This window comes from Chiloscyllium plagiosum, unplaced genomic scaffold (genome assembly GCF_037043375.1).
Source record: "Chiloscyllium plagiosum isolate Xiang-an unplaced genomic scaffold, Cpla_swu_hap1 HiC_scaffold_4, whole genome shotgun sequence".
Lineage (NCBI taxonomy): Eukaryota > Metazoa > Chordata > Chondrichthyes > Orectolobiformes > Hemiscylliidae > Chiloscyllium > Chiloscyllium plagiosum.
Window position 1 is genome coordinate 135,552,948 of NW_028270142.1, and position 23,602 is coordinate 135,576,549.

A 23,602-nucleotide genomic window follows, 5' to 3' on the forward strand; every position below is an offset into this window, starting at 1 on the left:
TTGGTATATGAATAGGAAGAGTTTAACGGGATATGGGCCAAGTGCTGGCAAATGGGATTAGATTGGGTTGGGATATCTGGTCGGCATAGACTAGTTGGACCGAAGGATCTCTTTCCGTGCTGTACATCTCTATGACTCTATGCGTACGTCCCTGCCTCTTGGGTGATTTGCACAAGTCAACGCACACATCAAGGTCAGTCTGGCAGGAGATGCTCTTGATTGAGGAGGCAGTCGCCTTGGTAACCGTTGTCATGGGCATGAACCGGAAGGAGAGCTCGGGGAGGTCAGAGGTTGTTCGCTAATCGGAAGTCGCGTGAACGCGGTGAAGTTGCCGTTGTCTCTGATTTAGTTCAGGAAGGAGGAGGAGGCTTGAGTGACCGGGAGCCAGCGAGCGATTGATTTGCCCAGCTCTCCCGAGGAAGGATGAGTCACTCGGCCGAGGAGGATCGCGGGCCCTCGTCGGGCAGCCAGCCCGGCGGCAGCAGCAGCGTCGGGATCGCGAAGAAACGGAGACTGCAGCGGGAGGACGACAGCGGCGATGTGGATGAGGATCGGGTGGACGGGCCGAAAGTCCAGGTATGGACCGTGGGGCCGAGGGGGAAAGTAGCGCGCGGCATTGGGGGGGGGATGGGGAGGATGTTATTCCGTCAACAGAATATACAGTGTAGTGCAATCACACCACATCAGTGCACAGTGAGAGAGGGGGTGGGGTGAGGGGGTCTGCAGTGTCCCCCTCACTGTGGGGGAGGATTTGGGCGGTGGAAGGGCCCTCTCTTGTGGAGGGAGGGGGGGTTTGGGCGGTGGAAGGGCCCTCTCTTGTGGAGGGGGGAGGGGGGGGGTTTGGGCAGTGGAAGGGCCCTCTCTTGGGGGTGGGGCTGGGGGGTTTGGGCAGTGGAAGGGCCCTCTCTTGTGGGGGGGGGGGTTGGGTGGTGGAAAGGCCCTCTCTTGGGGGTGGGGCTGTGGGGTTTGGGCAATGGATGGCCCTCTCTGGGGGGGGGGGGGCCTTTGGGCGGTGGAAGGGCCCTTTGGGCGGTGGAAGGGCCCTCTCTTGTGGGGGCGGGGTTTGGACGGTGGAAGGGCCCTCTCTTGTGGGGGCGGGGTTTGGACGGTGGAAGGGCCCTCTCTTGTGGGGGCGGGGTTTGGACGGTGGAAGGGCCCTCTCTTGTGGGGGCGGGGTTTGGACGGTGGAAGGGCCCTCTCTTGTGGGGGCGGGGTTTGGACGGTGGAAGGGCCCTCTCTTGTGGGGGCGGGGTTTGGACGGTGGAAGGGCCCTCTCTTGTGGGGGCGGGGTTTGGGCGGTGGAAGGGCCCTCTCTTGTGGGGGCGGGGTTTGGGCGGTGGAAGGGCCCTCTCTTGTGGGGGCGGGGTTTGGGCGGTGGAAGGGCCCTCTCTTGTGGGGGCGGGGTTTGGGCGGTGGAAGGGCCCTCTCTTGTGGGGGCGGGGTTTGGACGGTGGAAGGGCCCTCTCTTGTGGGGGCGGGGTTTGGACGGTGGAAGGGCCCTCTCTTGTGGGGGCGGGGTTTGGACGGTGGAAGGGCCCTCTCTTGTGGGGGCGGGGTTTGGACGGTGGAAGGGCCCTCTCTTGTGGGGGCGGGGTTTGGACGGTGGAAGGGCCCTCTCTTGTGGGGGCGGGGTTTGGACGGTGGAAGGGCCCTCTCTTGTGGGGGCGGGGTTTGGACGGTGGAAGGGCCCTCTCTTGTGGGGGCGGGGTTTGGACGGTGGAAGGGCCCTCTCTTGTGGGGGCGGGGTTTGGACGGTGGAAGGGCCCTCTCTTGTGGGGGCGGGGTTTGGACGGTGGAAGGGCCCTCTCTTGTGGGGGCGGGGTTTGGACGGTGGAAGGGCCCTCTCTTGTGGGGGCGGGGTTTGGACGGTGGAAGGGCCCTCTCTTGTGGGGGCGGGGTTTGGGCGGTGGAAGGGCCCTCTCTTGTGGGGGCGGGGTTTGGGCGGTGGAAGGGCCCTCTCTTGTGGGGGCGGGGTTTGGGCGGTGGAAGGGCCCTCTCTTGTGGGGGCGGGGTTTGGGCAGTGGAAGGGCCCTCTCTTGTGGGGGCGGGGTTTGGGCAGTGGAAGGGCCCTCTCTTGTGGGGGCGGGGTTTGGGCGGTGGAAGGGCCCTCTCTTGTGGGGGCGGGGTTTGGGCGGTGGAAGGCCCTCTCTTGTGGGGGCGGGGTTTGGGCGGTGGAAGGGCCCTCTCTTGTGGGGGCGGGGTTTGGGCGGTGGAAGGGCCCTCTCTTGTGGGGGCGGGGTTTGGGCGGTGGAAGGGCCCTCTCTTGGGGGGGGGGGGGGGAGAGATTTGGGCGGTGGAAGGGCCCTCTCTTGTGGGGGCGGGGTTTGGGCGGTGGAAGGGCCCTCTCTTGTGGGGGCGGGGTTTGGGCGGTGGAAGGGCCCTCTCTTGGGGGGGGGGGGGGGAGAGATTTGGGCGGTGGAAGGGCCCCCTCTGCAGTGTTCCCCTCTGCAGTGTTCCCCTCTGCAGTGTTCCCCTCACTGTTGGGTTTGGGGAGGTGGGACTGGGCATCCTGACTGTGTGGAGAGGAGCGAGGGGGTGCCCTTCTGTTGCAAGAGGCTTCTTCCCACTGCTTTTCAATCAAGTTGGAGTAATGTGTATGTCTGACCTCCTGAGTTGCGTACTCTGTGTGGCATACATGTGCATGTACCCATCTGAGTGACATGGTGGTGCTCGTGGTGTTTCAGGGCTGAAGGATATGTTCTGTGTAGCTGTGTCAGGCTGAAAGGTGGCGTTGTGGGAGACATAGAGTCATAGAGATGTACAGCATGGAAACAGACGCTTCGGTCTAACCCGTCCATGCCGACCAGATATCCCAACCCAATCTAGTCCCACCTGCCAGCACCCGGCCCATATCCCTCCAAACCCTTCCTATTCATATACCCTTCCAAATGCCTCTTAAATGTTGCAATTGTACCAGCCTCCACCACTTCTTCCGGCAGCTCATTCCGTACACGTACCACCCTCTGTGTGAAAATGTTGCCCCTTAGGTCTCTTTTATATCTTTCCCCTCTCACCCTAAACCTATGCCCTCTCGTTCTGGACTCCCTGACCACAGGGAAAAGACTTTGTCTATTTATCCTTTCCATGCCCTTCATAATTTTGTAAACCTCTATAAGGTCACCCCTCAGCCTCCGACGCTCCAGGGAAAACAGCCCCAGTCTGTTCAGCCTCTCCCTATAGCTGGATGGAGCTTACAACATCCTTGTAAATCTTTTCTGAACCCTTTCAAGTTTCACAACATCTTTCCGATAGGAAGGAGACCAGAATTGCACGCAATATTTCAACAGTGGCCTAACTAATGTCCTGTACAGCCGCAACATGACCTCCCAACTCCTGTACTCAATACTCTGACCAACAAAGGAAAGCATACCAAACGCCGCCTTCACTATCCTATCTACCTGCGACTCCACTTTCAGGAGCTATGAACCTGCACTCCAAGGTCTCTTTGTTCAGCAACACTCCCTAGGACCTTACCACTGAGTGTATAAGTCCTGTTAAGATTTGCTTTCCCAAAATTCAGCACCTCGCATTTATCTGAATTAAACTCCATCTGCCACTTCTCAGCCCATTGGCCCATCTGGTTCAGATCCTGTTGTAATCTGAGGTAACCCTTTTCGCTGTCCACTACACCTCCAATGTTGGTGTCATCTGCAAGCTTACTAACTGTACCTCTTATGCACGCATCCAAATTATTTATGTAAATGACAAAAAGTAGAGGGCCCAGCACCGATCCTTGTGGCACTCCACTGGTCACAGGCCTCCAGTCTGATAAACAAACCTGCACCACCACCTTCTGTCTTCTACCTTTGAGCCAGTTCTGTATCCAAATGGCTAGTTCTCCCTGTATTCCGTGAGATCTAACCTTGCTAATCAGTCTCCCATGGGGAACCTTGTCGAACGCCTTACTGAAGTCCATATAGATCACCTCTACTGCTCTGCCCTCATCAATCTTCTTTGTTACTTCTTCAAAAAACTCAATCAAGTTTGTGAGACATGATTTCCCACGCACAAAGCCATGTTGACTATCCCGAATCAGTCCTTGCCTTTCCAAATACATGTACATCCTTTCCCTCAGGATTCCCTCCAACAACTTGTCCACCACTGAGGTCAGGCTCACTGGTCTATAGTTCCCTGGCTTGTCTTTACCACCCTTCAGAAACAGTGGCACCACGTTTGCCAACCTCCAGTCTTCCGGCACCTCACCTGTGACTATCGATGATACAAATATCTCAGCAAGAGGCCCAGCAATCACTTTTCTAGCTTCCCACAGAGTTCTTGGGTACACATGATCAGGTCCTGGGGATTTATCCACCTTTAACCGTTTCAAGACATCCAGCACTTCCTCCTCTGTAATCTGAATATTTTGCAAGATGTCACCATCTATTTCCCTACAGTCTATATCTTCCATATCCTTTTCCATAGTAAATACTGATGCAAAATATTCATTTAGTATATCCCCCATTTTCTGTGGCTCCACACAAAGGCCGCCTTGCTAATCTTTGAGGGGCCCTACTTTCTTCCTAGTTACCCTTTTGTCCTTAATATATTTGTAAAACCCCTTTGGATTCTCCTTACTTCTATTTGCCAAAGCTATCTCATGTCCCTGTTTTGCCCTCCTGATTTCCTTCTTAAGTATACTCCTACTTTCTTTATACTCTTCTAAGGATTCAATCGATCTATCCTGTCTGTACCTGACATATGCTTCCTTCTTTGTCTTAACCAAACCCTCAATTTCTTTAGTCATCCAGCATTCCCTATAGTTACCAGCCTTCCCTTTCACCCTGACAGGAATATACTTTCTCTGGATTCTTGTTATCTCATTTCTGAAGGCGTCCCATTTTCCAGCCGTCCCTTTACCTGCGAACATCTGCCTCCAATCAGCTTTTGATAGTACATGATTTTGGCTTCTAAAGATTTTAGTTTGGGAAGGAATTCTGCTCAGAGCTGTAATATATTTTCTAATTTCTGCTGTTACACACTTCTGGACCAGGTGGGACTTGAACCTAGATCCTGGTTCAGAGGTAGTGAAATCTTGGTAAAACCTCTTTTTAAGGATACACAAGTCCTGGGTCGCCTCCATCACCAAATCCTCGCCACCTGACGACTGGAGGAAGAACACCTCATCTTCCACTTTGGGTCCCTCCAATCACACAGGATCAGTGTCAATTTCACCAGTTTCCTTATCTCCCCTCCCCCACCTTATCCCAGAACTAACTTTCCAACAGTACCGCCGCCTTGAACTGTCCTACCTGTCTATCTTACTTCCCACCTATCCCTCCACCCTCCAGTCTGACCTATCACCATCAGTCCCCCCTCCTTCATCCACCAATTGTATTCATAGCTACCTTCCCCCCCCAGCCCCTCCCATTCACCCCCCCCCAACATACCTAATGAAGAGCTTATGCTGGAAACGTCGACTCTCCTGCCCCTTGGATGCTTTGTGACTGCCTGTGCTTTTCTAGCTTCACGGTTTTTGACTGTGATGCCTGTGGTAACTTACGTGGTTGAGAAAGTTCCTGTTTCCTTATATAGTACCAACAGTTGAGAGAATTAGAACAGAGAAATGAAACACTATCACTGATAAATGGTCTAACAAATGTCATTGCTAATTCAAGGTCAGAGGGATTCTGAAAGTTATTGAAAAATCTACTGCGTTTGTAGATGAGAGTTTTAGGCATTGGTCCAAAAAAATGAAATAAATCCCTTCTGGTTAAGAAACATAGGGCTTTTTGTGGAGTCCCAGCTTGCATAAAAGTAAGGTGATCGGAAGAAAATTCTTTCTTTATTTCTTGATCTTCACTTTACTAGTTAGCTGCATCTCATGACATACAAAATACAGGGGCTTGATAGAATAGTGCTTGGGGTGATTTTTGTCTTGGGGATTTGAGAATGGGGGCCACAGCCTTGGGTTAAATGGTTAACTGTTTAGACCTGAGATCAGGAGGAACTTCTTTACTCAGAGCATGATGAATCTAAGAATCCAATATTCTGGAGAGCTAGGAGAGGGACGTGGATGGAATTTTGGCAAAATTGAAATGAGATCTGGTGATAGTGCAGGGAGATAGAGTTGAAGTAGAGGTTCTGTTGTGTTTATATTAAAATGTGCAAAAGCCCTTGTGGATAATGGCCCATTTTGGAAGAAGTAACAAAACAGGAGTACTCAAATGGGCACAGCATCAGGAAGCTCAGAGAAACAGAAAGGAATTTAGGGTGCTTTCCTACAGTTCACTGAAGGGAGCAGAACAGGTTAGTTAAGAAGGCACTTGGGACATATGCCTTTATCATTCTAGGTTTGTAGTATAAAGGACAGGGAGGCTATACTTGAGCTCAGCAGAACTTTAGTTAGGCTTCAACTGGAGTTATTGCGTAGTTCTGGGCTCTGCACCACAGGAGGGGTGCAATTGCACTGGAGGGAGTACAGAGGAGATTTACCAGGAAAATGCCTGTGTACGAAAAAAGGCTGGTTGTGGTTGATTTTTCTTGTAGCAGAATAGGCTACGGGGAACCTCAGAGATTTATAAGATTAAGGGGCATGGACAGGGTTGACAGGAAGCAGCTGTTTTCTTTAGTTGGTGCATCATTTTAAGGTGAAGGGTGTGAGGTTTTGAGGGGATTTGAGGAAATGCTTTATTACCTGGATGGTGGTGGTAATCTCAAATGTACTGCCTGGGAAAGGTAGCAGAGGTGGAAAACCTTTTTGATTTCTAAGAAGAACTTGAATGAACACTTGAAATGTCATAACATTAAAGCCTATGGTTCAGGTGTGGAAAGTGAGATTAGTGTAGATAGGTCAATGTAGATTCAATCGATGGGAGGTGTGGGATTGTGTTAAAATAACGATCAGAATCGGTGAGTGGTGAAATTAGTCTCTTTTATTCAGTAGCACAGCACAAGTTCGAGGCTGCCGTAGAATCCTGAAATACTGTTCTTACATACATTAAAATTTCATTACTCTGGTGTTAACATTTTTATATCTATAGTACACAAAGGTTTGAGGGGCTTCTGTCCTGAGATAGGTTAAACCATGTACCTGTACTAAGTGCGAGCTGCTACTTTTGATTGGATTAAGAGTGTCTGTCTGGTCTGCTTACATAATTAGTGTTAGTCCTTTTGTCCTTTAAGTTAGTAAATGTTAGTGAAAATACTTGGCCGAGATGCTATAAATCAGTTAGAAATTGTACCTGTACTTAAAAGAATAAAGGATACTGGACTGATTACTGCAGCTGGGTTGTGAGATTTGCTGTTTACTATTTGCTGGTGTGAGTTTCATTCATTCGTGCAATTTCTTTGAAGTGCTGTTTTGTCAGTTAGTTTCTTAAAAGGACAATGGTCCAGTTAAAAGTTATTTAACAGGTACATACTAATTGGGGAAACGTTTTGGTGTTCTGTAATCTATTTAGGTCCAGGAGATAGTTGGTAAGGGCTGATTAATATTGTATTATTTCGTGGAAACTTAATGGGGACAGTATTGTTATGATATTGACACCTATTCTGAGGTAGCTAGGCCTAAACACTGCTTGTAGCAAAGGCTGATGAGAATTGGTATGAAAAAGCAGTAATGATTGAAAGGGTTGTTTTAATCAGAAAGGGCTGTTTTAATTTGGTCTACCTTGTGAGAGTAAAATATATACCAAAATTGCAGTTTTATGAATGAAACAGTATTATAGTAAATAATGAATTAGTAAAGGGTTATGACTGAGTGAACGGGAATCATCTGGTATTAATGAATGTAGTGAGCTGGTGAGTGAGTTCGTAAAGAAAACCTAAAACACAATATCACACAGAGGGCCTCTTCTGTGATGTATGACCTGATGATTCTGAGTGCAACGATTTCATTCAGTGCAGGCATCTTGAAGACTTTGGGTTTCATTTTTTCAAATTTATTTCAATGACGTTAATGATAATAGACTCTTGTGCTGTAAATACAAAAACATAAACAAAATCCCGATTTAGCTTGAATTTATAGTCATAAAGATGAACAGCATGGAAACAGACCCTTTGGTCCAACTCGTCCATGCTGACCAGGTATCCTAACCTAATTTTGTCCCATTTGCCAGCATTTGGCCCATATCCCTCTTAAACCCTTCCTATTCATATACCCATCTAGGTACCTTTTGAAATGCTGTAATTGTCTCAGTCTCTACCACTTCCTCTGGCAGCTCACTCCGTACACGCAACACCCTCTGTGTGAAAATATTACCTCTTAGGTCCCTTTTATATCTTTCCTGTCTCACCCTAAACCTATGTCCTCTAGTTCTGGACTCCCCCACCCCAGGAAAAAGATCTTGTCTATTATCCAATCCATGCCCCTCAATTTTATAAACCTCCAAAAGGTCCCTCCTCAGCCTCCGACGCTCCAGGAAAAAGAGCCCAGCCTATTCAGCCTCTTCCTCCAGCTCAAATGCTCCAACCTTTCAACTTTCAAGTTTTACAAGATCCTTCTGATAGGAAGGAGACCAGAATTGTACGCAATATTCCAAAAGTGGCCTGACCGATGTCCTGTACAGCTGCAACATGACCTCCCAACTCTAATACTCAATGGTCTGACCAAAACCAAACACCTTCTTCACCATCCTGTCAACCTGCAAATCTGCTTTCAAAGAACTATGAGCCTGCACTCCAAGATCTCATTGTTCAGCAACACTCCCCAGGACCTTACCATTAAGTGTATAAGTCCTGCTCTGATTTGCTTTTCCAAAAATGCAGCACCTTGCGTTTATCTAAATTAAACTCTATCTGCCACACCTTACCCCATTGATCCATTTAATCAAGTTGTACTCTGAGCTAACTTTCTTCGCTGTTCACTATCCTGTAAGTTTGGTGTCATCTGCAAATTATTAACTATACCTCCTATGTTCACATCCAAATAATTTATATTAATGACAAAAAGTAGTGGACCCAGCACCAATCCTTGTGGCACACCTCTGGTCACAGGCCTCCAGTCTAAAAAGCAACTCTTCACCACCACCCTCTGTCTTCTACCTTTGAGCAAGTTCTGTATCCACATGGCTAGTTCTCAGTGTTCTATGAGATCTAATATTGCTAACCAGTCTCCCATGGGGAACCTTATTGAACACCTTACTGAAGTCCATATAGATCACATCTACTGCTCTGCCCTCATCAGTTCTTTGTTGCTTCTTCAAAAAATTCAAGTCAAGTTCATGGCGACATGATTTCCCACGCACAAAGCCATGTTGACGATCTCTAATAAGTTCTTGCCTTTCCAAATACATGTAAATCCCGTCCCTCAGGATTCCCTCCAACAACTAGCCCACCATCGATGTCAGGCTCACCGGTCTATAGTTCCTGAATTTTCCTTACCATCTTTCTTAAATAGGGCATCTTCCAGTTGCCTTACCTGTGACTATTGATGATACAAATGTCTCAGCAAGAGGCCCAGTAATCACTTCCCTAGCTTCCCACAGAGTTCTAGGGTACACCTGATCAGGTCCTGGGGATTTGTACACTTGTATGCATTTCAAGACATCTAGCACCACCTCCTCTGTAACATGGACATTTTTCAAGACGTCACCATCTAATTCTCCACATTCTGTATCTTCCATGTCTTTTGCATCATTGTTTACTGTGGGAAAAATACTTGTTTAGTATCTCCCCCCATCTCCTATTGCTCCACACATAGGCTGCCTTGCTGATCTTTGGGGAGCTCTATTCTCTCCCTAATTATCCTTTTGTCCTGCATATAGGGGTGGCTCGGTGGCTAGCACTACTGTCTCGCAGCGCCAGGGACCCGGGTTCAATTCCAGCCTAGGGCGACTATCTGTGTGGAGTTTGCACATTCTCCCCTGCATGGGTTTCCTCTGGGTGCTCTGGTTTCCTCCCACAGTCCAAAGATGTGCAGGTTAGGTGCATTGGTCATGCTAAATTGCCCGTAGAGTTAGGTACATTAGTTAGGGGGAATGGGTCTGGGTGGGTTATTCTTCGGAGGATTGGTGTGGAGTAGATGGGCTGAAGGGCGTTTCCACACTCTAGGTAATCCAAAATCTAATATTTTTACAAAAATACTTTGGCTTCTCCTTACCCCTATTTGCCAAAGCTATCTCATGTCCCCTTTTTACCCTCCTGATTTCCCTCTTAAGTATACTCCTACTGCCTTTACACTCTTCTAAGGATTCACTCGATCCCTCCTTTCTATGCCTGACATATGCTTTCTTTGTTTTCTTAACCAAAGCTTCAATTTCTCTAGTCATCCAGCATTCCCTACACTAATCAGCCTTTCCTTTCACGCTAACAGGAAATATTGCCATGGACTCTTGTTATCTCATTTTTGAAGGCTTTACATTTTCCAGCTGTCCCTTTATCTGCGATCATCTGCCAATCAGCTTTTGGAAGTTCTTGCCTCATACCGTTAAAATTAGCCTTCCTCCAATTTGGAACTTCAACTTTCAGATCCGGTCTGTCCTTTTCCATCACTATTTTAAAACTAATAGAATTATGGTTGCTGGCCCCCAAGTGCTCCCTCACTGACACCTCAGTCACCTGCCCTGCCTTATTTCCCAAGAGTAGGTCCAGCTTTGCACCTTCTGTAGTAGGTACATCCACATATTGAATCAGAAAATTTTCTTGTACTGGTTTAACCAATTCCCCTCCATTTAAACCCTTAATACTATGGCAGTCCCAGTCTATGTTTGGAAAGTTAAAATCCCCTTCCATAATCACCCTACTATTCTTACAGATAACTTAAATCTCCTTACATATTTGTTTCTCAATTTCTTGCTGACTACTAGGAGGTCTATAATACAATCCCAATAAGGTGATTATCCTTTTCTTATTTCTCAGTTCCAACCAAATAACTTCCTTGAATGTATTCACAGGAATATACTCCCTAAGTACAACAGTAATGCTATCCTTTATCAAAAATGCCGCTCTCCCTCCTCTCTTGCGCACACCCCCCCTTTCTATCCTTCCTGTAGCATTGCATCCTAGAACATTAAGCTGCCAGTCCTGTCCATTCCTGAGCCATGTTTCTGTAATTGCTCTGATATCCCAGTCCCGTCTTCCTATCCATGCTCTCAGTTCAATTTGTTCTAGATACCCTGCACTCAACACGTTATTAACTAAAATTATTGCTGACTGGAATTCCATACAGCAATGTCACTGGGGAAAAACAATGATGGTGGCCTAGGAGATATCTGGGATTAGGACTTTAGCTTCTGCCAATTATTCATTAGCTTTGAAACATGGCACCTAGAACAATAGTGTACACGTCATGTGTTTGAGAGAACACCAGTTGTGAAATCTCTGCTTACATAAGGTCGTAATCAAAATTTAAAATTTCACCCTTTATTAAAGACGTAAGTTTCATTAGTTGGCAATCTTGCATTGGCTATGGCTAGGTATGCTCGAGCATTCTGTAAATCTTTGCCCATTTTTTCTTAACTTATTGCCCATTTTTTGTTTCATTTGTCCCCATGTCAAGAATCTTCTGAATTAAGATGTGCAATGATGCAAAACATATTTGTATTGTCTTTCAATGCTCAGTTTTATTCCTTTGAATCAGAAATTAGATGACGGTTACTGCAGTAAAGTGGCCGCACACTACAACGAGCTTCAAGAATGTGGTTTGGCAGCACGTAATCAGAGTCGTATCTTTTACTTGCGCAACTTCAACAATTGGATCAAGAGTGTCCTTATTGGTATGTATGTAATCTCCGATTTATACTTCTAATCCATAACGGTGAACAACATTTGGCGTCCATTTGTGTAGTGCCATTCATGTCCTCGGAACATCCAAAACCATTTTACAGCTTGTGGTGAAAGGGTTAAAATTATGTCCCAATACATGTGTGAATCTAACCGGAATGGAGGTGTTGCTTAGTCCCGTGTGAATCTTATTACACACCTCCCCGTGTGAATCTTCTTATCTGTATGTAACCAGAATGGAATGTGTTTTTTAGCCTTGCTCTGCTGTTCACATGAATGTTTATATCTGGAAAAGAGTATATCAGCTGGAAAAGTCTCCAGTTCGGGGAGTCTGCTCCGGGGTTACGTTTAACCGCCGAGCGTGGGTTGTTGGCAACCGCTCTACGAGAACTGACGGCTCCCAGTTCCGGTAACATGTAGAGTGAGTATAAGCCAGACCCGGGAGTCTGCTCCGGGGTTGCGTTTAACCGCCGAGCGTGGGTTGTTGGCAACCGCTCTCCGAGAACTGACGGCTCCCAGTTCCGGTAACATGTAGAGTGAGTATAAGCCAGACCCGTTGTAAGTATGAGACCTGGTTGTGGCGACGCTGCGGGGAATAAAATGCTCATATTCTAGCAGACTCGCCTCTTGGTCGTTTGTTCTGTGTCAGACTACTCTCCTACGAACCTGACCTTGAGAATTTTTTAAAACACAGCTGGTGTAGCATAGCAATGCAGAAAATGTGCATCTATTTTGTTCTTGGCGTGCCACCACTTGCTATGGGGATGACAACTAGGTAATTGTCTTCGGAGGTCAGTTTATGAATTTTGGATGAGACAGCAGAACGAATTGCTCTACTTTTTTAATGAAATCTTTGTAGCACACTGTAAGGGTTTGAAATCTCAACTGATGTAGAATAAAATAACATGCTCATAAGCTGAATATGGATAGATTGGAATAGATTGCCTCATTCAGTAGAAACTTAAAAATGTGTTGCTGGAAAAGCGCAGCAGGTCAGGCAGCATCAAAGGAGAAGGAGAATCGACGTTTCGGGGGCTTATGCCCAAAACGTCGATTCTCCTTCTCCTTTGATGCTGCCTGACCTGCTGTGCTTTTCCAGCAACACATTTTTAAGCTCTGATCTCCAGCATCTTCAGTCCTCACTTTCTCCTACATTCAGCAGAAAGTATCAACTCTCGGCCTGTCACACGTATTTTAGAATTTTGAATGAAATTGATAAGTTTTTGCCTTTTTCTTGCAGGGGAGTATCTTGATAATGTAAAGCAAAGGAATAGGCACAACATCACTGTCTTGGACCTCGGCTGTGGAAAAGGTGGAGATTTATTGAAATGGAAAAAAGGGCAAATTAGCAAGCTAGTTTGTGTTGGTGAGTAATTTGTAGGGACAGCAAGATAAGACATTTTTCTGTTTTTGGAATTGAGCAATGTATCAAATATTTGGATTGTGCACTGATTTATTTTGTGTATTTTAGTTAAAATATAACTTAATCTTAAGATTAGAATAATATGAAAATCTAATTGAGATCAGGTAAATAGCTAAGGTCTTTTCCCTGGTTTTGGGGGAATCCAGAACTAGAGGGCATAGGTTTAGGGTGAGGGGAAAAGATATAAAAGGGATCTAAGAGGCACCTTTTTCACGCAAAGGGTGGTATGTGTATGGAATGAGCTGCCAGAGGAAGTGGTGGAGGTTATTACCAATACAACATTTAAAAGGCATCTGGATGAGTAAATGAATAGGAAGGGTTTAGAGGGATCTGGGCCAAGTGTTGACAAATGTGACTAGATTAATTTAGGATATCTAGTCGGCATGGATGAGTTGGACTGAAGGATCTGTTTCCGTGTTGTACAACTCTGAAACAGATGTCAGATGATGAAGTGCAAAATATGTCTTTAAAAGTTGTAACTTTACGTTCAATTTGTGAGGATGATAGCTGCTTAAATTCCTTTTCACCCTTCTTGTCTAACAGATATGGCTGACATTTCTGTTGAGCAATGCACTCAGCGGTACGTTGACATGAAAAACAGATGTTATTCGAACGAACATCTTTTTGCTGCAGACTTTATAAGAGCCGACTGCACCAAGGTAAAATGTTTAGTTGCATCTAATCTTCAAATCCATAATTCACTGCAAATCTTAACAAATGTAGATGTTTTTGCACCATTTTAGAAGCATAATTTAGCAGGAGTAACTGTAATGTTGATAAATTCAGAAAAAAATGTTTTATTTAGATAACTTTCAGAATCCTGTTAATAGTGCACTAGCTTTTGTTCTTACAAATACATTTAATTTTTCCAGTATTCTTCCACTTTATATAGTCTGCTTCATATTTATATTCAGTGCTCTATCTAACAAGCTCTAATAGTGGAATTTAGTGCTGCGGAATTGCGTTAGCAGATAATGTAAATTCTGCAATTTTAAGTTGAATGTAAAGAGCGATAAATGAGTCCTCGGTAATTTGGATCTTTTGCCGGTTCATAAGGACAGTGGAAAAGTTTTTAGTGTAGGATAATGGGACTGGCTCTGGACTGTTCTAGTAAAGAGTTAGTATAAAATCAAAGTGATCATTGGTTTGCTTCTGTCTTAAGACTTCTTTGGTTCCAAAAGATTTGTGCAATAAACAAGTGGGATTCATTCTCCATATTTACTTGCCTGTCAGTCATTGAATTGAAAGCATGTAACTTGTTATTGAACTTTCATCCAAGGAAATAGAATTAGTTGTTACAAAATTGCAATCTTTCTGATCTGGGAGTTGAAGAAAATGTGCAAGGCAAGTATGTGCAATCTATCTAACTAGCCTGATGCTTAGTAAATTACATGCTAGTTAAAGTTATTCATGGGATGCGGGCATCGTCAGCATTTTATTGCCTATCTCTACTTGCCCTTGAGAAAGTGGTGATGAACTATCATGTTGAAGTGCTGCAGTCCATTCACTGAGCACGTGAACAAGAAACAAGAGTAGGCCACTCAGCCCTTTGGGCCTGCTCAGCCATTTAATAAGATCTGATCTTAACCTCAACTCTACATTCCTGCTTAAACCCCAGTGATCTTTCACCTGTCTTAGTAGTCAAGAATCTATCTGTTTAATGACTGTGTTTCTCAGAAGGTTGACATTCTTTTTTCCTCATCTCTGTCTTAAATTGTTGATTCCTTATTTCCCATTGACTCTAGTTTTGCTAGGGCTGCTTGATGCAACATTCAATCAACTACAGACTACGTGTCATAAGCAGGCACTCACCTTCTTGAATTTATCCACATTTGAATCAAGGTTGCAAAGAGGTCAGAAGCTGCCTGGCTCAGGCAGAACACAAACTGAATGTCAGTAAACAGATTATTGTGAAGCAACTGCTGCTTGAAACCACTGTTGATGATCTCCTCCATCACTTCATTGATGATCAAGAGTAGACTGTTGAGATGGTAATTGCTTATGTTGGATTTGTCATGCTTTTTGTCTACAAGGCATACCTGTGCAATGTTTCGCACAATAGGGTGGATTTTGGTATTATAGTCATATTGGAACAGCTTGGCTAAGAGTGCAGAATTCGCCACACAATGTCTTTAACACTATTGGTGGAATATTGCCAGGGTCCATGCCTTTGCTACATCCAGTATCATCAACTGATTTTTGATATCACTTGGAATGAATCGAATTGGCTGAGGATCTGTGATGTTTTGAACCTCAATGAGGTAGAGAGGTCATTCACTTGGCACGTTTGGCTGAAGGTTTGTAGTAGATACCTCAGATGTGCTGGGCTCTTCCATTATTGGAGAGATTTGTGGAGCCCCACCTGTTTTGGGTTGTTTTAATTGTCCAGCACCATTCACGATTGGATGTGACAGCACTGCAAAGCTGAGATCTGATCCATTGATTGTAAAAACATGCAGTTCTGTTTATAGCTTACTGCTTATATGTTTTGACACAAAGTATCCTGTGCTTTGGCTTCACCAGGTTGATACCTTTATTGTTAGGTGTGCTTGGTGCTCTTCTCTGTGTGCCCTCTGCACTTTTCATTGAACCAGGCACGTTGGTAGCTGTGGAAGTGGATATGCAGGGCCCTGAGGTTCCAGACTGTTTTTGAGTATATTGCTGCTGCTGATGGCACAATGTTTTCTGGGTGTCCAGTCTTGAATTGCTCGATCTGTTCGAAATTGATCCTATTTAGCATGTGGGTGCTGCCACATAATAAAATGGAGAGAATCCCCAATTTGAAGATGGTACTTCACATTTGCAGGGATTGTGCACTTGTCACTCTTTATACTGTCATGAGCAGATGTATCTGGCAATGAGATTGGTGAGGATGAGATCAAGTATATTTTTCCCCCTTGGTTCCCTCACTACCTGCCATCCATCCTGTCTACCAGCCATATTATTTAGGACTCAACCAACTCAGTCAGTGGTGGTTCTTCAGCATTGAAGTCGCCCAGTCAGAATTTACTCTGTGCACTTGTTGCCCTTGGTGTCACTTTCAAGTCTTGTTGAACTTGGAGAAGAGCTGATACATCAGCTGAGAGGAGAGGGTTTGTATCTGCCAATCAGCAGGATGGTTCCTTATCCATGTTTTGACTGATGCCATGAAATCTCATGGGGTCTGTAGTCCGTGTTGAGGAATCCCAAGGAAATTCCTCCTGACTGACTGCCTTCACCTCCACTGGATCTGTCCAGCTCATGGGACAGGACATACAGTGGATGCCAGTGATGGTATCTGGGCATTTGTGTAAGATAGGAATACACGTGTATGACAATGTCTAGCTATTGCTTGACTCGTATGTGTGAGACAGCTCTCCCAGTTTTGGCGCAAGTCCCAGGGTCTTAGTAAAGAGGACTTTGTAGGATTGATGGGGGAGGGGGAATAAGTTTGCTGTTATCATTACTGCTGCTTAGGTCAATGCCAGAGAGTCCATCCGGTTTCTTTCCTTTTTGAGACCTTATAGCATTTAGATACAACTGTCCATTGCTTGTCCATTTCAGAAGGCAGTTGATAGTTGAACACATTGCTGTGGGCCTGGAATCACATGTATGCCAAACCAGGTAAGGGTGTAGATTTCCTTCCCTAAAAGGGTATGAATGAACCAGAAGTGTTTTTCTAATTGATCCTGGATTTGTGGTCATCGTTAGACTTTTAACTTCCATTTAGTGGAGTTTGCACATTCTCCCTGTGTCTGCGTGGGTTTCCTCCGGGTTCTCCGGTTTCCTCCCTCAGTCCAAAAATGTGCAGGTTAGGTGAATTGGCCATGCTAAATTGCCCGTAGTGTTAGGTGAAGGGATAAATGTAGGGGAATGGGTCTGGGTGGGTTGCGCTTTGGCGGGTCGGTGTAGACTTGTTGGGCCGAAGGGTCTGTTTCCACACTGTAAGTAATCTAATCTAGTGGCGGTAAAGGAGACTATTTGGCCAGTTATGTCTGTGGTTCTTTGGAGCAGTCTAATTTGACCCCCCCTCACTTGTAACTCAAAATTTTTACCTTCTAATATTCATCTAGATCCCTTTTGAAAATTTATTATTGAACCGACTCCCATCACCTTTTCAAACATAACAGTGTAGGCATTTTTCCTGGTTACCTGAGATCCTTGTGCAAATTTGCTTAAACCTGTAACTTTTGGTGACTGAGTCTTCTGATGCTGGAAGCGGTTTCTCTGACTCACCTTCTCAGAACACTTCAGTATTTTCAAAGCCTTGACCAAATCTCCCCTTCACCTTCTCTGCAGCAAGAAGGTCAATCTCACTTTCTCCATTCATGCCTGATACAATGTCTAGGAAATTTTCTGTGCATGTTCTGGAAGCCCATGATTCCTTGTAGATATTGTCCGCTTAGAGAAATCTGGAATGATTTCCCATGACTAGAACTGTGAGGTGGGAAAATAAAAATCCAGTTTGATTCTTTTTAATGATTGCCCACAGATGTGTGGCACAACATAACCTGCAAGGCACTTGGAAATAAAGTTAGCAGGAAAATAACCAGTTTTTAAAAATGTGTTCATGGGGCGTGAATGTTGCTTGCTAGGGCAACAGTGCCAATTTAATGCCCATCCCTAACTACCCAGCATCAACAACGCAGTGGTTCTGGAGTCACTTGTAGGCCAGACAATTTAAGGATGGCAGATCTCCTTCCCTATTGGGCAATAATGAACCAGATAGGATTTTATGGCAATCAACAATGATGCTACTAGGTAAGCCTTTTATTCCAGAGTTTTATTGAATCCAAATGACACCATCTACCATGATAGGAATTGAGCCTATGTTGTCAGAAAATTAGAATCACAGAATCTCTATAATATAGATAGAGGTCAGTTACCCAGTGAGTTTGCACTGACCCACCAAAGAGCATCTCATCCTATCTCCTAAATCCACATTTACCAGAGTTAACTCACCTAGCCTGCATGCTATGGGACAGTTAGCATAGCCAACCCACCTAAACTGTACATCTTTGGATTGTGGGACGAAACTGGAGCACCTGGAGGAAGCTTACATGGACACGAGAAGAACATGCAAACTCCAGCACCAGGGAGCCGGGTTCGATCCGCCCTGTGGTGATTATCTGTGCGTAGGCTGCTGTGCTAACCACTGAGACACCTATTAGCCTGGGTTTCTAGATTAAGAGAACAGTGATGTGACCACAATCCCCGCCCCCACAACCCCGTTTCCTCTTTTTAAAAAAAAATTTTAAAAATTAGAACATGCCAAGTATGCAGCTTAATATGTTTGATCACTTGACCTGAAACATTAACTCTATTTCCTTCCATAGATACTGCTTGAGCTGTTGAGTTTTTCCAACATCTTTTGTTTCAACTTGGAATTTCCAGTGTCGACAGTATTTTGCTTTTGATGCAGTTTTTGCTGTTTTTCTTTTTGAAAGGAGTTACTGACTGAGAAATATCACGATCCTGATATAGTCTTTGACATCTGCAGTTGTCAGTTTGTCTACCATTATTCTTTTGAGACATTACAACAGGCAGACACCATGCTGAAGAATGCCTGTGAACGCTTGCGTCCTGGAGGATACTTCATTGGAACTACGCCAAACGCTTTTGAACTTGTGTGAGTCTAAATTTTTGTTTTATTCTTTCAAGAATTTGAGCATGAGTATGGGAGGAAAGAAATAATGGAATGATTGAATGAGAAAATTACTAAATTAGATCTAAGCTTCCAGGAAGTTAGTTGGGCATATTATTACATTCAGCTTCAAACTGTTTATGAGGTATCTTGTTCCACAACTGAAGCTTCTGGGTGAAAAAGTTATATTTTGGTTTCCTTCTTGCTAATGTGTAAATTGGCATTTGAATATTTTACTGTAGGTTGCCAGTAGTTTTTAAATAGTTTAATTGTCTAATCCTAACAGTGAAAACTTAACCTCTTCATCCAACTCACTGTTCTTTGAAATTGTTTGGTTGTCTTTGTACCTACCTCTTATTTCCCTATCCTTTTTATGGCTAGTAGACTTAAAGACAGATGAATTATGTTGACTGCCAAGTTCTAGAGTGTTTTTTTTTTTGTTTGAACATGATTCATCTTCCAAAAATAATCCAGTATCTTTTTTTGATCTCTGATGTTGGATCCAAACATAGCTTTTCTTTTTGTAGATTTATCAATACATATGCTCGTAACTTTCCTTATATTTATGGACTGAATCCCCCGCTTGTTTTCAGTATTCTGTAGTAAATGGCTCACCATTTTTGGGAATGTGATGAATTGACTTCCCCCTAGACTTCAGCTTCAACAGAGTTGAAGCAGCTAACTTGATAGGTACCTCTAGCGTATTCCTAAATATCCACTCCCTTCAGCATATAATAAGTGCACTTTATACATTGCCAGGACCTCCACTGTTTTCTAAGAACAGGAGCAATAGCAATGCCCCTACAAGCTCCCCATTTTGTTGTACGCAGTTCTGACTTGGACCGCCATGGCTGAGTCAAAATTCTGGAGGTCTCTACCAAGTAGCATCTTCTCTACAGATTAGAGCTGGTATAGAGGCATAGAAGTCATACAGCACGGAAACAGACCCTTTAGCTTAACCAGTCTGTATCGACCATAATCCCCAACTAAGTTAGTCCCATCTGCCTGTAATTGAAAGATATCCCTTCAAACTTTTCCTATTCATGTGCTTATTCAAATGTTTTTTTAAATGTTGTAACTGTACCCACATCCACCAATTCCTCTGGAAGTTCACTCCACATACGAAACACTGTGTTTTAAAAACAAAACAAAAGTTGCATCATGTCTTTTTAAAATCCCCCCTAAGGGGTGGCATGGTGGCTCAGTGGTTAGCACTGTTGCCTCTTAGTGCCAGGGACCTGGGTTCGATTCCAGCCTTGGGTGATTCTGTGTGGAGTTTACATATTCTCCCTGGGTGCTCCAGTTTCCTCCCAATTCCCAAGATGTGCAGCTTAGGTGAATTGGCCATGTTAAGTTGTTTGTAGTGTTCAGGGATATGTAGGTTAGGTGCATTGGTCAGGGGTAAATGTAGAGTAATAGGGAAACAGGTCTGGGTGGGACACTTTTCCGATGGTCGGTTTGGACTTGTTGGGCTGAAGGGCCTGTTTTACAGACTGTAGGGATTCTATGATTCCTCTCACCTTAATGTGCCCTCTAGTCTTGAATTCTCCATTGTAGGGAAGAGGCATGTGCCATTTACCTTATCTATACTCCTCATTATTTTATAAATGTCTACAAGGTCACCTCTCAACCCTCTGTACTCGTGAAAAAACTCCCAGGCTGTCCAGCCTTACCTTATAACTCAAACCCTCCATTCCCAGCAACATTCTGCTAAATCTCTTCTGAACCTTCTCCAGCTTAACGGTGTCCTTACTATAACAGGGTAACTAGAACTAGACACACTACTCCAGAAGAGACTTCACCAATATCTTGCCCAACCTCAACGTAATGTCCCAACACCTGTGTTCAAAGATCTGCGCAATGAAGGCAAGGAGGCTAAAAGCTTCTTATCCACATGTGATGCAAACTTTAAAGAATTATGTACCTGAACCTGGTCTTTGTTCTATAACACTACCCACAGCTCTACTTTTAATTGAATAAGTCACGTCTTTTATTTCTTTTGTTTTCCCAAAATGTAATACCTCACTAATCCAAATTAAATTCTATTTGCTACACTTCAGCTTATTGACCCAATTGTTCAACAAACCCAACTGCTATTAGATAAAAGATAAGTTAGTGCCAGTGTTGTCCACACCCTCTGGCTGACTGTAAGAAATAGCTATTTAGGCTAAATTAATTGCATTTATGGGCTTAATTGTGTTTAAAATTATAAATAGGAGTAGACATCTGATCTTTTGAATAGATTCAATCACTTAATAAGATTATGCTTCACCTTCTACCTCCAAGCCACCTTTCTCAATGATACAATATTCCTTGGTTTCCTTACTAGAAAAAAACCTGTCAAAAACAACGAACTAAAGATGCTGGAAAACCGAAATGACATCAGAAATTGCTGGTCTGGCAGCTTCTGTGGAGAGAAAGCAGAACTGAAGAAGTAGCCACTCAATCCTTGAGCATCTAGTTCCTTTTATAGGGTAGACAATTCCAGATGCACGGTTATCTCAATCAGAAGATGTCTCCTTGTCCCCAACCAAAATGATGCATGTCCTCTTCTCCACCTCCCCACTTTGGAAATGTGAGCTACTAGCTGTAGATTCTCTGTCCAGCGAAACATTCTCCCAGTATCCACCCAGTCAAACCTCTTAAGAATATTATATATTTAATGATTCTTGTTATTCTAGACTCTGGGGATATGAGCCATATGTACTCAAACCTCCCTGATAGGGAATGAGTCATTTGCATTCTTAATTCCTTGCTGGAACTTTTAAGTTATTAAGTTGAATGGTGATAGATTGGGAAAGATGGAGGTGCAACCAGACCTGGGAGTCCTTGTACATCATTCGCTGAAAGTAAGCAAATAGATGAAGAAAGCAATTGGTATGTTGACTTTCAAAGCAAGAGAATTTGAGTACAGGAATAGGGATGTCTTGCTGCAATTGTACGGGGCCTTTGTGAGATCACACCTAGAATATTGTGTGCAATTTTGAGCTTATTATCTGAGAAAGGGTGTTCTAGCTATGGAGGAAGTGTGAGGAAGGTTTACCAGACTGATTCCTGGGATGACACAACTGGATATATTAGGACTTGCATTCATTTAGAATTTAGAAGAATATGGGGTGATCTCATAGAAACCTACAAAGTTTCAACAGGACTGAACAGTGTTCCCAGTGACCTGGGAGTCCAGAACCAGGGGTCAAGTCTAAAGGTAAGAGGTAAGCCATTTAGGACCTAGATGAGAAATGTTTTCACCCAGAGAGTGGTGAATCTGTGGAACTGTCTCCCATAGAAGGCAGTTGCGTCCAAAACATTGAATGTTTACAAGAAGTTAGATTAAATTCTTGGGTCTAAAGGAATCAAAGACTATGGGTAGAAAGTGGGAACAGGGTACTGAGTTGATTGGTTTGAATAGTGGAGCAGGCTCCAATGACCAAATTTCCCACTCCTCTTATTTTCTATGTTTTTACCTCCTTGACCACTCAGCATTTGGCTTTGTTTCACCCAACAATAGATGCTTCTAGATTTTATGCGTTATAGTTGAGTTAGTTGCTTTCCAATCCTGAATTTAGTGAATTATGACAGTGACAATGCAAATTGTCAGATTTATATGTAGTTTGAGAATATGACCGTTTTAACCACATTTGAATTTTTTTTTTTTAATAATGGTATTGGTGTTGCTTCAATTTGTGTCTTTCCTCTTCAGAAAACGTCTGGAAACATCAGAAACCAGCTCATTTGGAAATGAACTATACAGTGTAACGTTTCAAAAGAAAGGCGAATACCCACTCTTTGGCTGCCAGTATGACTTCAGCTTGGAAGGAGTAGTTAACGTCCCTGAATTCCTTGTTTATTTTCCACTGTTTGAAGAGTAAGTTATTTGTCGAGAAAGCAGTTCTAATTCTGTATTACAACCCTAGATTTCTAATGTTGGTTAACCACTTTTGTATTTGGAAATTTGGGTACATTTGGTAGAAACAGAGGCAAAAGCTAAAACATTAGATTTCAACAATTGTATTGCCTTAATTGTTAAAATATAACCTTTAACTAAGATGTCACCTATAATGTTTCAAGTAGTTTTGTTATATTACACTATTCCAGTAAAGCATAGAGTATAAATGACAGCAGTCACATTGATTCCTTCAATTCAATTTCTGAGAAACATTGCTGTAATACTCAGTGGTAACCGATATTTCTCTGGCAGTGTGAGAGAAAGGTAGTACATGTATTTATGTGGAGCTTGTCATGAACTCTGAACATCCTTGTGCCAATGACTAACTGTTATAGTCACTGTAAAAGAAAATATAAGCAACTGCCTTTGCTCTCTCAAGCTTCCACAATCACATGGATAATGACCAGATAATCTGTTTTTGAGATGATCTCAATTCAGAGATAAATATTGGCTATGACACCAGAGAAAATTCTCGCACAAATCTGAAATTGTGCGCTAGGATTTTTTATAACACCTCGTTAAACAGGACTTTAGTTTAAGGTCCAAAGGTGACACCACTGACAGGGCGCTGCACTGTAAGGACTGCTTTGGAGTGTCACCTGAGGTTTCTGAGGCCAAGTCTCCAAAGTGGGACGTAACCTTCTGACTTGTAGGTGATGTGCTACAACTGAACCACTGATGCAAAGTAACTGACTATTAGGAGTATTAGCCACTGTAGTTGTATGTTGGCAGGAACAATGAGACACTGCATGGTGAAATGTAAGCTGCTGAGGTTACTCGTACTGTAAGGACCAGGTTGAGGGCCACATGCTTTTGGAAGAATGTTTGAGCATTTTGGTGACTTTCTGCAAGACTAAATTGTAAGGTTTCATGGTCTATTCCAATTTATTCTATTATTTGGTCTACTGGTTAATACTTTTGAGAAAATGAACTTTTTTATTTGCCTTGA

The 23,602-nt window shown here is 43.9% G+C and overlaps 1 protein-coding gene across 2 annotated transcripts in view; it reads left to right on the forward strand.

The window, feature by feature from the left end:
* Positions 1–326: 326 nt before the first annotated feature.
* The window catches only part of rnmt (RNA (guanine-7-) methyltransferase), a 49,665-nt gene continuing 26,389 nt past the window's right edge, over positions 327–23,602 (forward strand). Inside the window, exons 1-6 of one of the 2 annotated variants that reach the window (XM_043687691.2) lie at positions 328–576; positions 11,519–11,654; positions 12,902–13,027; positions 13,628–13,743; positions 18,511–18,692; positions 22,408–22,572. In XM_043687691.2, coding sequence (XP_043543626.1) covers positions 424–576; positions 11,519–11,654; positions 12,902–13,027; positions 13,628–13,743; positions 18,511–18,692; positions 22,408–22,572 — 878 coding nt within the window. In that variant the 5' untranslated portion in view covers positions 328–423. Of the gene's footprint in view, positions 577–11,518; positions 11,655–12,901; positions 13,028–13,627; positions 13,744–18,510; positions 18,693–22,407; positions 22,573–23,602 lie in introns of both variants that reach the window. The other variant, XM_087986713.1, reaches the window with a different exon arrangement.